Below are 13,439 nucleotides of genomic sequence, written 5' to 3' on the forward strand. Positions count from 1 at the left end.
TTCCTCCTCCTCTTCCCACCTCGTGCTTCCACTGCACCCTCCTCCTCCGATTTCTTCCTCGCGCTATCTTCGCTCTCACCGTCTTTCATCTCCCGCTCCGCTGTGCGCTCCTGACCTTCGCCGAGGCTGTCGGCCTCACCGACCGCCTTTAGCTCCATCACATTTCCGCGGCGTGTTTCTGGTGCTCTTTCTCTCCCCCTACTTTCATTCCCTACCCCCTGTGCAGCGCGGTTGAGGTGTCCTCTTCTGAGAGACAGTTACTGCGCTGCACTTTACCCCAACCTTTCCTTCCCATCATCAAGAATCTCCTTCTCTCCCGCTCCGCTCCGCGCTCGCTCTTTTAACCTTCGCTGCCCTCGTCCAATCGGTTACAAGATACACCCAGGCAGATACGTAGGGACACCGATGTTCAACGCAGAAACGGAGGCCTGAGAGTTTCGCTCGAAAAGGGGAAAAGACGAAGCAACCGCTCTAGTGGAGTGACCTAGAATATGCGCTAGCTATAGAAACGTCCTCATGAACCTGCATTATGTCGCCGATACATCGTAGGATTCGACAGCGTGAAATATTGGCTAGGTAAGTGATTACAGAAAACCCGCCGTGTTTGCTTAATCGCTTTGCCGTTACTCTGCTAAGCACGGGGTCCGCGGATCAAATCTCGTCCACAGCGGCCGCGTTACGATGGAAGCGAAATGCAGAAACGCCCCTGTAGCATCCATTGGCTCCACGTTAAAGAACCACAGGTGGTCTTGATTAATCCGGCGTACCCCACTACGGCATTCCTCATAATCAGATCGTGATTGTAGCACGTAACACGCCAGAATCTAATATTTAAATAAACACTACATTGCATATCCCAAAAGAAGCAGAGTCTAAACATAAAACGTCTCAAGCACTTTCCTGCGCAGACAAGGGCCGTGTGCGAAAAGACAGCATCTTCTCAGACGGAAAGCGTGACGCAGCGCAGCTACACAGAGTTTCGCATTAGTATACGTAGAGGGAAATCTGGCGCTGCGTTTGTTCAACCATCATGGGAATGATGGGAAGTACAGGTTTCGGGCTGACGTTCTATTGAGTGGTGAACTAGTCTACAACAATTCTTTTGGCAGTTTTCGTTTCGCACCAAGCGCAAATGCTATAACCTGCAGTGGGACAGTACAACGCAAAGCTCTCTGCCTTTGTTATGTTGCTCGAAGTGGCGGTAGCGCGCTGGGCCAGCGACTATGTTTGTGTCGCGGTGTGGCGCCGACGCCATGACGAGAAAGCGACGGCATCGTAAACGTTGAAAGAACATGTTTTGACCGTTTGGCTCTTGGTTTGTTAAGTGTGTTAGGCTGGCGCTGTAGCGTTAAATGCTTTATGAAACTTCACAATAGGAAAAAGAAGGCACTACTGATACAAGATATAGACAGTTGTACTTCTAATGGCTTGGCAATCAAATTTTATTGAGGGCTTTATTATACATTGCCCATTTACGTGCTCATTGAAATTCGTGTTTTGGGACTTTGAGAACACAAACTTACTTGTGGTAGGAAAGGTTGCTGATTCCTGGAGTTAATGACGACGCAGAAAAAAAGAAAGTACGTTACATTTTCGTAAAAAGCTTCTCCGATGTGTTGAAATCCGAGTAACTCGCACATGAAATGTGGCCAAGCTGCAGCCGTAAACCCACCCCCCAAAACCTTGCAAGCTGCTTCCACCATCCGGCGCAATTCGTTCGCCGTACCCAAGACTTTTCAAACGCTTCCTCACGTCCGGGCTTCAACCTCCCTTATACCAACCGCCACGTACACAACGTGCTCCTGTGTGCCTTGTGTATGCTCCTCTGCGCCGGCTTAAACTCTGTATACAATGCGACTGTGCGTCTTCGATACCGACACCGCTGCCACACGGGACCGCCGCGCAAAAAAAAAAAAACGTGGTGGAACATCTCCACGCTGCTTGGCTGTAAACGGAGTCGTTGCAAAACAACCGCGTCCGTCATCATCATCAGCCTGGTTACGCCCACTGCAGGGCAAAGGCCTCTCCCATATTTCTCCAACAATCCCGGTCATGTACTAATTGTGGCCACGCCGTCCCCGCAAACTTCTTAATCTCATCCGCCCGCCTAACTTTCTGCCGCCCCCTGCTACGCTTCCCTTCCCTTGGGATCCAGTCCGTAACCCTAAATGACCATCGGTTATCTTCCCTCCTCATTACATGTCCTGCCCATGCTCATTTCTTTTTCTTGATTTCAACTAAGATGTCATTAACTCGCGTTTGTTCCCTGACCCAATCTGCTCTTTTCTTTGTATACGGATGTAATGTAATGTAATGTATACGGACCGCGTCCGTATACATTGATAACAGCTGGGGTTCTTTACGGTGGCGAATGAACGGTGCTCTAATATCTTTTGCAGCACTTACAAGGTCGACACCGTGATCGCCATTTCCTCGGCTGTTCAAGCGAGGAGCGAGTCCGAGTGCTACGCCGTGCCTCCGACGGCTCTTTACTCTCCGAACCCGAAGTTCATTGGCCTGGTAAGTCGCGGACTCGAACATTCTGCGACGCGTTTAGCAGATCCAACGATGTACTCGCGGCACACACGCACAATGGCCTCCGAGATTGGGCGGCGCGCGCAGTGGCACGTCCGAGTCTCTGAGGCCATTATCGTCCCAGCGACGCGTCAGGCCTAGCGTTCCACAGCGCTCGGTACGATCTCTAGCGCCGCGCTTTAGCGGTCGGACCGCACCAAATAAAGCGCCAGCTCTGGGACTAACTGCTTTAAAATTTTTGTTTTGAAAAGCTTGTTTGAAGGCGCTGCTTTTGATACGGGCGGACGATTAGTCACGTGGCATTTTCCGTTTATCGCGTGCTTTCTTCATCAGCAAGCCTAAAAGCAAACGAGCAATGAGCACCTAACCGTAAACATGTCGGCTATAAATTTCTTTCAATTTCGCGGAAATTTTTCATTGACAGCACGGCATTCAATTGTCATTTGGTGGGCAGCAAAATTCACCTATCACCAAACTAAATTCATTGCGGCAAATTTTGCCAATTACACACTCTGAGCCGGGAATATCAGGGAGCCTGATAATATGGAATGTTTCTTCACACTGAATGGCAACCCCTCCACGGCGAGAATTTCTTTAAGAAGTTAGCTTGGGCCCAAATCCGACGCGGCCTATTCAAATACATGTAAAACACAAAAATGTTTTCCTGTGATAACCCCTGGACTGATTTTAATGAAATTAGTTGCGTTTGAGAAAGTTAAATTCTAGTGACAATTGAAAGCGTAATTTTGTTTTAAGGCCGGAATTTTGTTGAAAAGATTTTCAAAATTTTGCTAGTTTCAAAAAGAATAGAAGCACGAAGTTTACAAATTAATAGCTCTGCATCAAGAACAGATATTGTGGTTCTGTAAAGGTCATCCATTAGATCATTCAAAGCGGACAAATTCTATATGTCAGTTTATATCTTACGTGAATTTGTTACGTTGTGCATAAGTGTTCCGAAAAAGCTGTATTTCCAAATGACAATTTTTTTAGACTCATGTGTAACATATCAATTTAGTCCGCTTTAGATGTCTTATTATGTGTAATTCACAAAATTCTGATATTTTTCACTGCTGCGTTACAGAGTTGTAAACTTGATAGTTTCATTTTCTGACATTTCATTTATTTTTACCAAGTTTTATAAGAAATTGGAAACCTCGAAACCTCGAAATGAAAACTTTGAAACCAACAGTCACTAGATTTTTAGTTCTCTTAAATCCAACAAACCTCGCCAAATTTGGTGCAGTGGTTGCCGAGAAGAGCAAATACTCTTTTTACATGCATTTAGATAGGAGAACCCGAGCTAAAGCTTCCTTTTCAGAAGGGCACTATATATCCAGGTGGAACTATCTCAGGGTCCCATATGTCTCTGTGTAATCATTTCTCAGTGATTATAGCTATTTGAGGTTTCTGCGGAAGAACAATACTTTCTAGTTCATATTTAGACGCCGTATGAACGATAAAATGTAGCAGATGGCACGCCTTCATACCGAGAACGCGTAGCAATAGCCAGCAACTAAGGATGTAATAAATAAGTTTTATAATTTGCCGTGATAAACTCAAGGCCAACAGAGCGCGTGTTATCTTACTACTAGTGCAATCTGCTGAGTATGTGCTAACTTACACGCGCGCGCGGGATATCCCGGATGTTCCCGTATATGCCCCATACTTTCGCCGCGCGCGTATAGTTTGCATCCTTTAAAAAACAAGGTCTCCTTTGCTGACTTCGCACGGTTTTGGCGTATCTGGGATCATGCTATCTTGTAACCACTTACGGAAAAAAACAGCGTCGACGAGTGCCAAATATAAAGAAAAGTTTGATGTAATCGCACGGTAAATACGATACTAATAGGATACGAAATTAACTAATAATGAATATGAAAGCGAGACAGACTGGAGAAATATAATCAACATTTATTCATCGAATCATTTGAACCAACGTGTACGTCGACCTTGTCTTCTTTAGCGTCGACACGTGGTCGACCCTTTCTTTGTACTTGTTCACTCATAGTACTTTTTACTGCAAAAATATGTGATGTCCCACCTGCGGTTTGTTACCTTCGAACCTCCTTTTGCAGAGATCGATCAATCGATTGATTGATTGATTTGATTTGATTGATTGATTGTACACGCGACTTTTTGTGATTTTCGCGCGCGTAGATGAACCAGTCCGAGCTGGTGGCACCCGGGTACCCCTACGAGAACCCAATGGCGGTGGTGGGCCTCTCGCTCGAGCTCGGAACGCTGCTCTACAACCTGCGTAACGACGCCCAGGCCGAGCAGGACATCCCGTACGCTCCGTGCGTCGACGCAAGCATGACCAGCCTCGACGTGGTAAGTTGATCACCCCGCCGGTGCGAACAGAGCACAAACAGGGCGAATACTAGCCGGGAGAAACAGGATGTGGTGGATGTGGTGGTGGTGGATGTGGTGGATGTGGATGCGGTGGTGGTGGTGGATGTGGTGGAAATCAGGATGTGGTGCGCCAAAAACTGCGTGGCGGTTATAATCTAGATCGCTATATCAAGGGCTACACTGCTGATTCCAACCTAGCTGGAACCAGCTCGCGCAAGACTTGATTACTGGGAGAAGGCGGGAGAGGGAGAGGCCCGTAATTGTGCGGCAGTGGACATAAAAATAGGCTGGTCATGTTGATAAAGGACAACCTGAGCAGCAGCGCTCGGGGCGACATCTCGCGAAGGTGTATCCAGCATTAAAGCACCCTGAGCTTTTTTTGAAACGCCCGACTATACGCTCCGAACATGTGCTGGCCTGGACGGGTGAACCGGGACATAATCCGTCCAGAACTTTTTCTCTCTTTTTTACTTTAGAAAGGAAAATTTCTAGCGCGTTAGGCTTCACTTAATCATCTGTCCCCAACGGTCTTGCTGATCTTGGATATGGCCCCCGGCGATTCAACCTGCTACGTCGCACATTACGGCTCCACTATACCAAATTTTCTGACACTCCGTAGAGACCTGGGAACGTCTCCTAGCGCGCTACGAATTGACAAAAGAAATGGGAATGTTGCGCAAGATTTCATACTGCATGGTCGGTTGTCCTCCCCTCTCCCTTTCCGCTATTTTTTGAATTTTTGTATCCTGCACGTTTATTTGATTTATTTATTTATTTATACTGTTTACACTCCTGTCATTCCCTTCTCCACTTAGGCTAACGAGCCATCCTGTCAATAAATGATGTATGCAATAATTTCTTTTATTCTGGTATTTTACATCTCAGTACCACGATATGATTATGAGGCACGACGTAGCGGGAGACTCCGGGTTAATTTTGACCACCTGGGGTTCGTTAACGTGCACCCAGTGCATGGTAGACGGTCGTTTTTCAAGCGAAGCTTGTACACGCTAGCCTGCGCCGGCCATGTGGTGATCAAAAAAACAGCTGCCTTCACAGTTGCGCAGGAGCAGAAATTGCTATATATGTAAAAAAAAAAACAAGCAATAGACCCACTGAACGGAGAATCCTGCTGCGCCACCGCGCTACTGACGTCATTCTCTCCGCCAATAGGAGTCGCGTGTCTAGGTAGCGCGAGAGGAGCGACTGTTTCTCGCGTCAGAACACTATCGGAGCTGCGACGGGTCGGCCGCGCGTCTCGCGTTCGGCCGAAGAACAGGCTGCGTTTGATGAACGCCGCCGGGAACTGTTCCGAGAGAGGGCTCGACGTGGACGTGCTGACCTCGCCGTGAGGGAGCGCGAATGCTACGCGTCACGACAACGATGAACCGGGGGGATCCCGGGCTTCGCTTGCACCCCTCTTCACAGTAGAGGAAGAGGGAGGCCAGTGTGTTTTTTGCATTTCGCCCCCCTCGAAATGCGGCCGCCGTGGATGGGATTTGATCCCGCACCCTAGGGCGTAGCAGCGCGACTCCAAAGCTACCGCGCCACCGGGCCTATTCATTCATTCATTCATTCATTCATTCATTCATTCATTCATTCATTCATTCGTGCATTCATTCATTCATTCATTCATTCATTCAATGTATATGGAGGCTATTTCAGCGAACATTGAAAAAAAATTATCTGTGGCAGATAGCGTAATTGTAGTCCATGAGCTGATCTACTCGAAGAGGCGGACATTACTTGCCCAAAAATTGAAATGCATAATCGACTAATTAAAAATATACCTAATTAAGTTTTAGCTAATTATGGCACATATCGCAATCTACAAATTTTAGCGGATGAGACTGCAAGGCATATCCACTTGAAATGGATTGTGTGGACTACATGATTTACGAGATGTACGCCATCAAAGTTGCGGTAAACATGCACTGTCGTTCCACTTACTTTCTGAACAAAACGTCGTTTCCTGCACTGAAGCACACAAGTGAAACACGTGGTAAATGTATCGCAGCCCAACTGTTGCATCAGAGTGTGTGAACTGCGTCCAGGTAACCTTAACGACCTGTTGAATGATCATCTCCAAACCACCGCCGACGACAGATGACTGAGATGAGTAGAAGTGACAGATTTAGTTTTGCATATAGCTAAGCGAGACCCTGTGCGTGCAACGTTCACCCTGAACTGAAAAACGACTCATACAGCAGTAAGCATTAACTACGTACAAGACCCAAAAGTCGAAAACTAGCGTGGGTCCACAAGCCGTCTTGCGTCGCCCTTGCGGCATTGCTTAGCTTAAAGCAACAGAGTTAATTCGTAGTACCAGCACAGTGATTACGTTCATTACACGTTATTGTTCGCCCCCTTTTTACTCTAACATGCATTCTGTTCGTATTCACTTGTAATAAAAACTTTTATTCTTTATTTTTTCTTGCTTTCAAGCACCTTCCGATTTTCCCCGCTGTGGCGTCCCGAGCGCTCGACCCAACGCTGTCTGCGTTTGACCCAATTCTCAAACTCTGCTGCTTCTCTAAGCCCAAGAGCAGCTGTACCCAACGCGGCGTAGGGGCCCAGAGTCATGCGTCCCCAATTTTAAATCTCTCTACATGGTTGTACGAGGAAACGTGGCAATTATACCTTTCTCAGAGGCAAAAGCTACGTCACCGGATATACAAGTTTACTGTATGACAGTTGTAATTAGCTGTGGCACGAATTCAACGTGGCAGCGAATCACGAAACACCTTTTCTTCCAGCTTTGCGCGCACGGTCAATCCACGCCGATCAGTCGCGATGGCAACCCCGTTGCTGTCGCCGGATATGCGTCGACGCCATCCAAGAAGAAAGTCTTCTTGGCGGAGATACTCTCGACTTTCAGCAACAAGGTAGGTCCAGCTGGAGACGTCTAGCACATATTATAGAATTCATCGCCACCGGGAGATGATTTCATGTGACGAAGAAACATTGTGACATGCCTGACACGAACAGTTGAAGGAAAATGGATGAACGAACGAACGAAACTTCAATTCTTGTCCTGCTTGCAAACGGGTATATAACAGACGGCAAGCGAAAGCTACAACCACCGCGTTTGTGAAACTCCGCAGCCTGAGCGCGCGTGTAGCCCCGCACATTGGGGTCGCGCTGTTCAAGGCGAGACACCGCAGTGGCAAGAATAGCCGAGACATTGCGTTGTTCAGGAAATGTAGATATCATGACTCAGAATACAAGAATACGTTGAGAGAGGCGCCGAAGAGAAGCCGACGAAGCCCGGCTGGCGCCTCAACTGTTGCCGTTAACTATACCGTTCGGACCTTTGGCCGGGGTGTTTGGGAATGCGGCCATTCAGCGTGGTTCTGGTACGATATAGTAACGGCTATAACAACATTACTCGAACTACATAGCTGGCAGCTTTCACGGAAGGATAACAACTTGCAGTAAACGTATTAACCAAACACGCTTGGTGAGTTCACTCGATGACCATACGCGAGCACTCGATGACCTTGCGCTAACACTCGCTGACCTTGCGCAAGCGCTCGATGTCACTACGCTCGCGGGGAGCGCGCATACGTTTCCCCAAAGGGAACGTTCCGTGCTGCCGCTCCCTCTGCTATTTTCGCTGCTCCGCGCCTCCGAAACTCGTCAGGTGGCCTGGCTTCCAACACTGGGCGCGCGAGAGCTCGCAGTGCTCATCGAGGCTCCGTGCAGCCGTCTCGCCTTAATAGCTGCTGAACGTCGGGTGTCGCGTTCGCGAACCGCAGCAGATCACGCGACCTCCGACACACTGCGCTCGCTTCGCGCATGCGCCGTCGCAACAGGGACAGCAGCACCGACTCGAAAGAAAAAATTCAACACAGAAGCCACAGATTGGTACTTTACGGAATCTATACGTATGCAGCTTGAAGTGGCTACAGCGGGGTGGGTTTACTTAGGACCAAGATAATCGGAAATCTTGGGCATACAGGTATCTTAAAAGCGGATTGCTTGCTTTGGCTAAACCGTGCGCGTTTCCTTTGGACGCGGTATTTTGGGTCACCAAAGCCGCTACTGCGCGGCGGTATACCGCACCACCATGCGGTATACCGCTGTGTTGGGCTTGCACTATCTTCAGGATCCACGACCCACGAATACAGGTAGACGCGAAAAAATCATCAGTGTTTAGTTCCCAAGGAAAGCTAAACACATTTGAAAAAATTCGCCTTCCATGATTCTTCCTCCACCTTGCTGGCTTCCGCAGAACTGGTTTTCAAAACGAGCACATTATAGCCTTCCTAGCGAGGTGCTGTGTGTCTGCGCTAGTCTGAGAGAAACGGACATTTAAAAAGTCAAGCTAACATTATAACATTCTCCCGGGGACGTACAGCTGATTAACGCTGACAGTTTCGGGTCGGTCCCATCTCGGGCCATCGAGGTGCGCGACCACCTCACAACACTGGATGCACTCCTCGCCCGGTCAGCGTTATGAGACGCCTGGTATCATGGCCAGGGCGCTGTTCCTTCTTCATGCAGCAGAATTCGCCTTGCGTGCAGCGTCGCGGCCAGCATGCATGCAGCGCCCGCATAAATTTTAGAACATCCTCCGAGCCGTTCAAGCACAACGCTAGGCCTTGGTATCGCTGTCAAGTTGCCAACACTTTTTGCCCATATACGCCCCACCACAAGGTCTGCCACAAAGAGTTCCTTTCAATTAGGATGACTCGATGTCCTCCTCGCCGGCCGCTCCGTACAGAGTGGAGGCAACCGCGGCGTCTACAACGGCGTTGGGCACGCGAATGGCGGACGCCGTAGCAGACGCCTTTGGCGGACGCCGTAGAGGGACGCGTTTTCGGCGCTCGTGTGTATCCGCGGTTGTCTTCGCCTTGTACGGAGCAGCAGGCGAGGAGGACATCGATGCCCTCTACTGTCAAGGGGGGCGGAGAGACACCGCGCGCTGTCCGGAGGAATGGGGGAGGATTTGGTGGTAGGTTTACCGGTCGCCGACCGATGAATAACGATGCGTTGTTCCACCGATTTCTTATTGCAACTCATTCATTCGGAGTTTATGCGAACGTTAATGCTCACGGCCGGGAGGAGCGTAGGCAGAGCGGGCCCTCCTGTAACGTATTGTAAGGAATATATCCCGCTTCACGTGCTGCACTGCAACTGAAGAACTTGGGTGCTGTGCACTAAACCTTGCTATCCCTTTCAGTGTGAAAGCAAGATCTGCGACTTTGTGTGCTGTTTGCGCCCGCTGTGCATACCGTAATTATGAGCCAGCGCCCGAGGTAGCATGCCAAGCGATCAGTCAGCTAATATCTCCCGCACGCCATTAAAGTTTGTGTATCTCTCTTCGAGCGAAACTGCCACTTGTTTCTTTTCATTTTAATCTACATTGGCCAAAATTTTCTGGCGTGACCACCTTCCTGGATTGATTTTTTTTTCACCCAGTATCAACGAATGGCCACCGGTGCAGGCTTCCGCAACCGTATGGCGTGGCTGTTGTACAACGTTCACCTCGGGGACCACACCAGGGATTGCACCGGACCGTTCGACGCCCTCGCGAAGGTCTGTCAGCAAATTAAGGACCGTTCGTCTTGCTAGGACACCGTGACCTCAATGGAACTTCTAGTTAGCATCAATCGTGGATGCGACCGCGACGTCACCTCATACGCTACACATTTGTGACGACGGCCACAGATACTTCTATATGTCTCCTAGCGGGAAAAGCCGGCGTCTCGGCGAAAGCTGTTTTACTATAACTGTCATTAATGTGTGTATGTTGTCACGTTGTTGTTTTTTCGCTTTTAGCGAAGTGCACTCTTGAATTTATCGCTCTTGCGCTGTCTGGCGATATCTGTGTGCCCAATAAACATATTTGTGCACACAACCTGGTCACACTTCGATAACACGGATGTTTGGATATTTGAGATTAACTTGTTTGCGGTGCGCCAGAGTTCCTTATTGGAGAGTATTAAAACTAATTGACGAAGCTTTCTAATGAGGTAACTCAGTACTCTGTTGCGCAATATAATGCTGCAGTACATTATACTGGGTGTTTCTATATAGCCATTCTGAAATAAAAGGATGGTTCCTTTGGCGACATGCTGTCAGTGGTGGCGACCATGAGGTGACGGATGATAGGTGATAATTAGTCGCTAATTAACAACAATTCAATTAACTTGCAAACTTTTGATGTCAATAGGCTCATGATCCAAAATTTCATATGGTTTTTACGGAGAGCTTGCTACAATGTCCCATTTACAATGACCCCGCGGAAACGAAAAGTGTAAAACTTTAGTGATCTTTTGGTAAGTGACTAATCACCACGTACCAGCCGTCACTCCATGGTCGGCGCCGCCAATGCTGCGTATCCGAAGAAACCGTCAAATTCTTTCAAAACGGCCATTTTTAAAGTCTTCGTGCAAACACTCAGTATAATGCACCGAAACGCTTGGGAGCATTTCAAGCAGCTACAGCTTGTCATTCGGATGTGTAGTACAACGCATCAATGTGGGCGCTGCTCTAACCCGAGTGACGCCGGGTGGGATATGGATTATTCATTCAACTTGTCCACGCCTTTCTTGCGACCGCACCTCGTGGCTTTTGCAACGATCCTGGCATGGGGAGTTCTACAAGAGTTTTTTGTGTGGCAGTGACGAAGTACGGCGATGTTCTTTTGGAAATAAATGATTGATTGATTGATTGATTGATTGATTGATTGATTGATTGATTGATTGATTGATTGATTGATTGATTGATTGATACGGTACGAAATGTATTGGTACTGGTATACCGGTACCGGTATGTACCGTACCGGTATACCAGTGCCAATACATTTCGTACCGTATCAATCAATCAATCAATACTGGTATACCGGTAAATGTACCGGTATACCGGTACCAAATGTTGCGCAACGCCCGAACGAACCATCCACCTCCCGGGAAAACGCTCACTCGAGGACCTAAGTTTCCAGAGAGCTTTACGAGGACCGCCACATCCGTGACCCGCTTCACCCTGGCCACGTACGTACACGATCGGAACCGGAGGCAATCGCGGACGCTACGCGCCGCACCGAGAATTCCGTGTTCGGACTGAACTGCATTTGAGCGTTTACGCGTCCGCGTCCCGCACGTGGTGGTCCTCGAATCAGCCGCCGCTCAGTCTCGGTGGCCCGCTCAGCGGTAGTCCGCTCGGTCTCGGTGGCCCGCTCAGCGGTAGTCCGCTCGGTCTCGGTGGCCCGCTCAGCGGTAGTCCGCTTGGCATGCCGCCGCTGTTCTTCGGCGGCCGCGTCGCTTTTTTCTCGCCGCCCCACGACCGCGCGTACCTCGGTCGGCTCGTCGTCGCTTCGACCTCCTTGCCTCGCCACTTCGGTACGCATTGCATACCTCGGTGATTCCCCGATGAACTTTCTAATAAATGAGCATGCACAGAAAATCTGAAGCGTGTAGGTCAATTACGGAATTATCAGCAAATTAATTTCATAAGTGTTCCAGCACTAACGCGTATTTTACGAACAACGAAGGAAGTTTGCCCAACGTGGTGAAAGAACTCAAAGTGCCAGAAATGCGACATTTCAAGGAAGTTGGGGGAAGTTTATGAGCGATATGTGGGCACAGTTTCAAAAGTGGCAGTTTTACAAGTTTCAGAAGGGCGTTGTAAAAAATTCTTAAGTGCTCGAAAATGATATATGGCCGGTATCCGCTATGTTTCCAAGTGTCCTGAGAGGACTTAGCGTTATACCTACTTTAAATTTGGTAAAATTACGGTTCATATAAGGTATATTTAAACAATAGGGAGGCTTTAACATTTGTGACCTATTTATTATTATTGAATATAGTTACTGCTGCACTCCCGTCTTCAACCTATTTTCGCGAGTTCATGAAGTCAGGTATTCGGTTGCCCACGATATCTTCGGTCAACCAAACGGGCCACCTTATATATATATACAACCAGAATTACAACCAGAATTCTGGAACTTCGTAATCGGACACTGCAGCCGTCTTCATAATGCCGGAAGAAGGACCACTTCAACCACAACCTGCTGCCCCGGTGACTACCGTGGTCTACCCCGCACCTCCACCAATTGTAAAGCTTCCCGCGCACGTCGGGGAGCTTGGCAGTAACAACAACAGCCACGACAATAATGACACCAACAATGCTAACGGCCGAAGACGCAACGACACTCCACCCAACCACAACGAGCGCGCCCACCTCGTCGCGAGGCAGCTTACCCGCCGCGACGCGGTCACCCAGAGGGCAGCCGCTGCCGTTGTTGTGCGGGACCCCAGCGGAGGAGTGACGGCGACGGCGGCTGCCACCCCGTCTGGCGCGGCCGCTGTTGTTACCAATACAACACAAATCGCGGCGGACGGAGCTGGGGATCACGAGGACGCCGACTGCGATGTCAAGGAGTTTCCGGCAACGTACCTTGAGGTGCTTGGTCACTATAGGAAAGAACGAAGAAAATATCCGCAACCACACGGGCGCCTAGACAGATCCCAGGCGGTCGACCTGAGACGGTTGCAGACGGGCACTTTCACCAACCCATACCATCTGCACCGCCTGTGGCCCGC

At 48.9% G+C, this 13,439-nt stretch overlaps 1 protein-coding gene across 1 annotated transcript in view; it reads left to right on the plus strand.

Moving 5' to 3' along the window:
• LOC135905711 (uncharacterized) overlaps positions 1–10,886 on the plus strand; it is a 51,445-nt gene extending 40,559 nt beyond the window's left edge. The window contains exons 11-14 of the mRNA XM_065436688.2: positions 2,400–2,520; positions 4,696–4,869; positions 7,647–7,775; positions 10,315–10,886. Of these exons, the coding sequence (XP_065292760.1) occupies positions 2,400–2,520; positions 4,696–4,869; positions 7,647–7,775; positions 10,315–10,467 (577 nt within the window). The 3' untranslated portion in view covers positions 10,468–10,886. The remainder of the gene's footprint in view (positions 1–2,399; positions 2,521–4,695; positions 4,870–7,646; positions 7,776–10,314) is intronic.
• Positions 10,887–13,439: the final 2,553 nt, after the last annotated feature.

This window comes from Dermacentor albipictus, chromosome 7 (assembly GCF_038994185.2).
Source record: "Dermacentor albipictus isolate Rhodes 1998 colony chromosome 7, USDA_Dalb.pri_finalv2, whole genome shotgun sequence".
Taxonomy (NCBI): Eukaryota; Metazoa; Arthropoda; class Arachnida; order Ixodida; family Ixodidae; genus Dermacentor; species Dermacentor albipictus.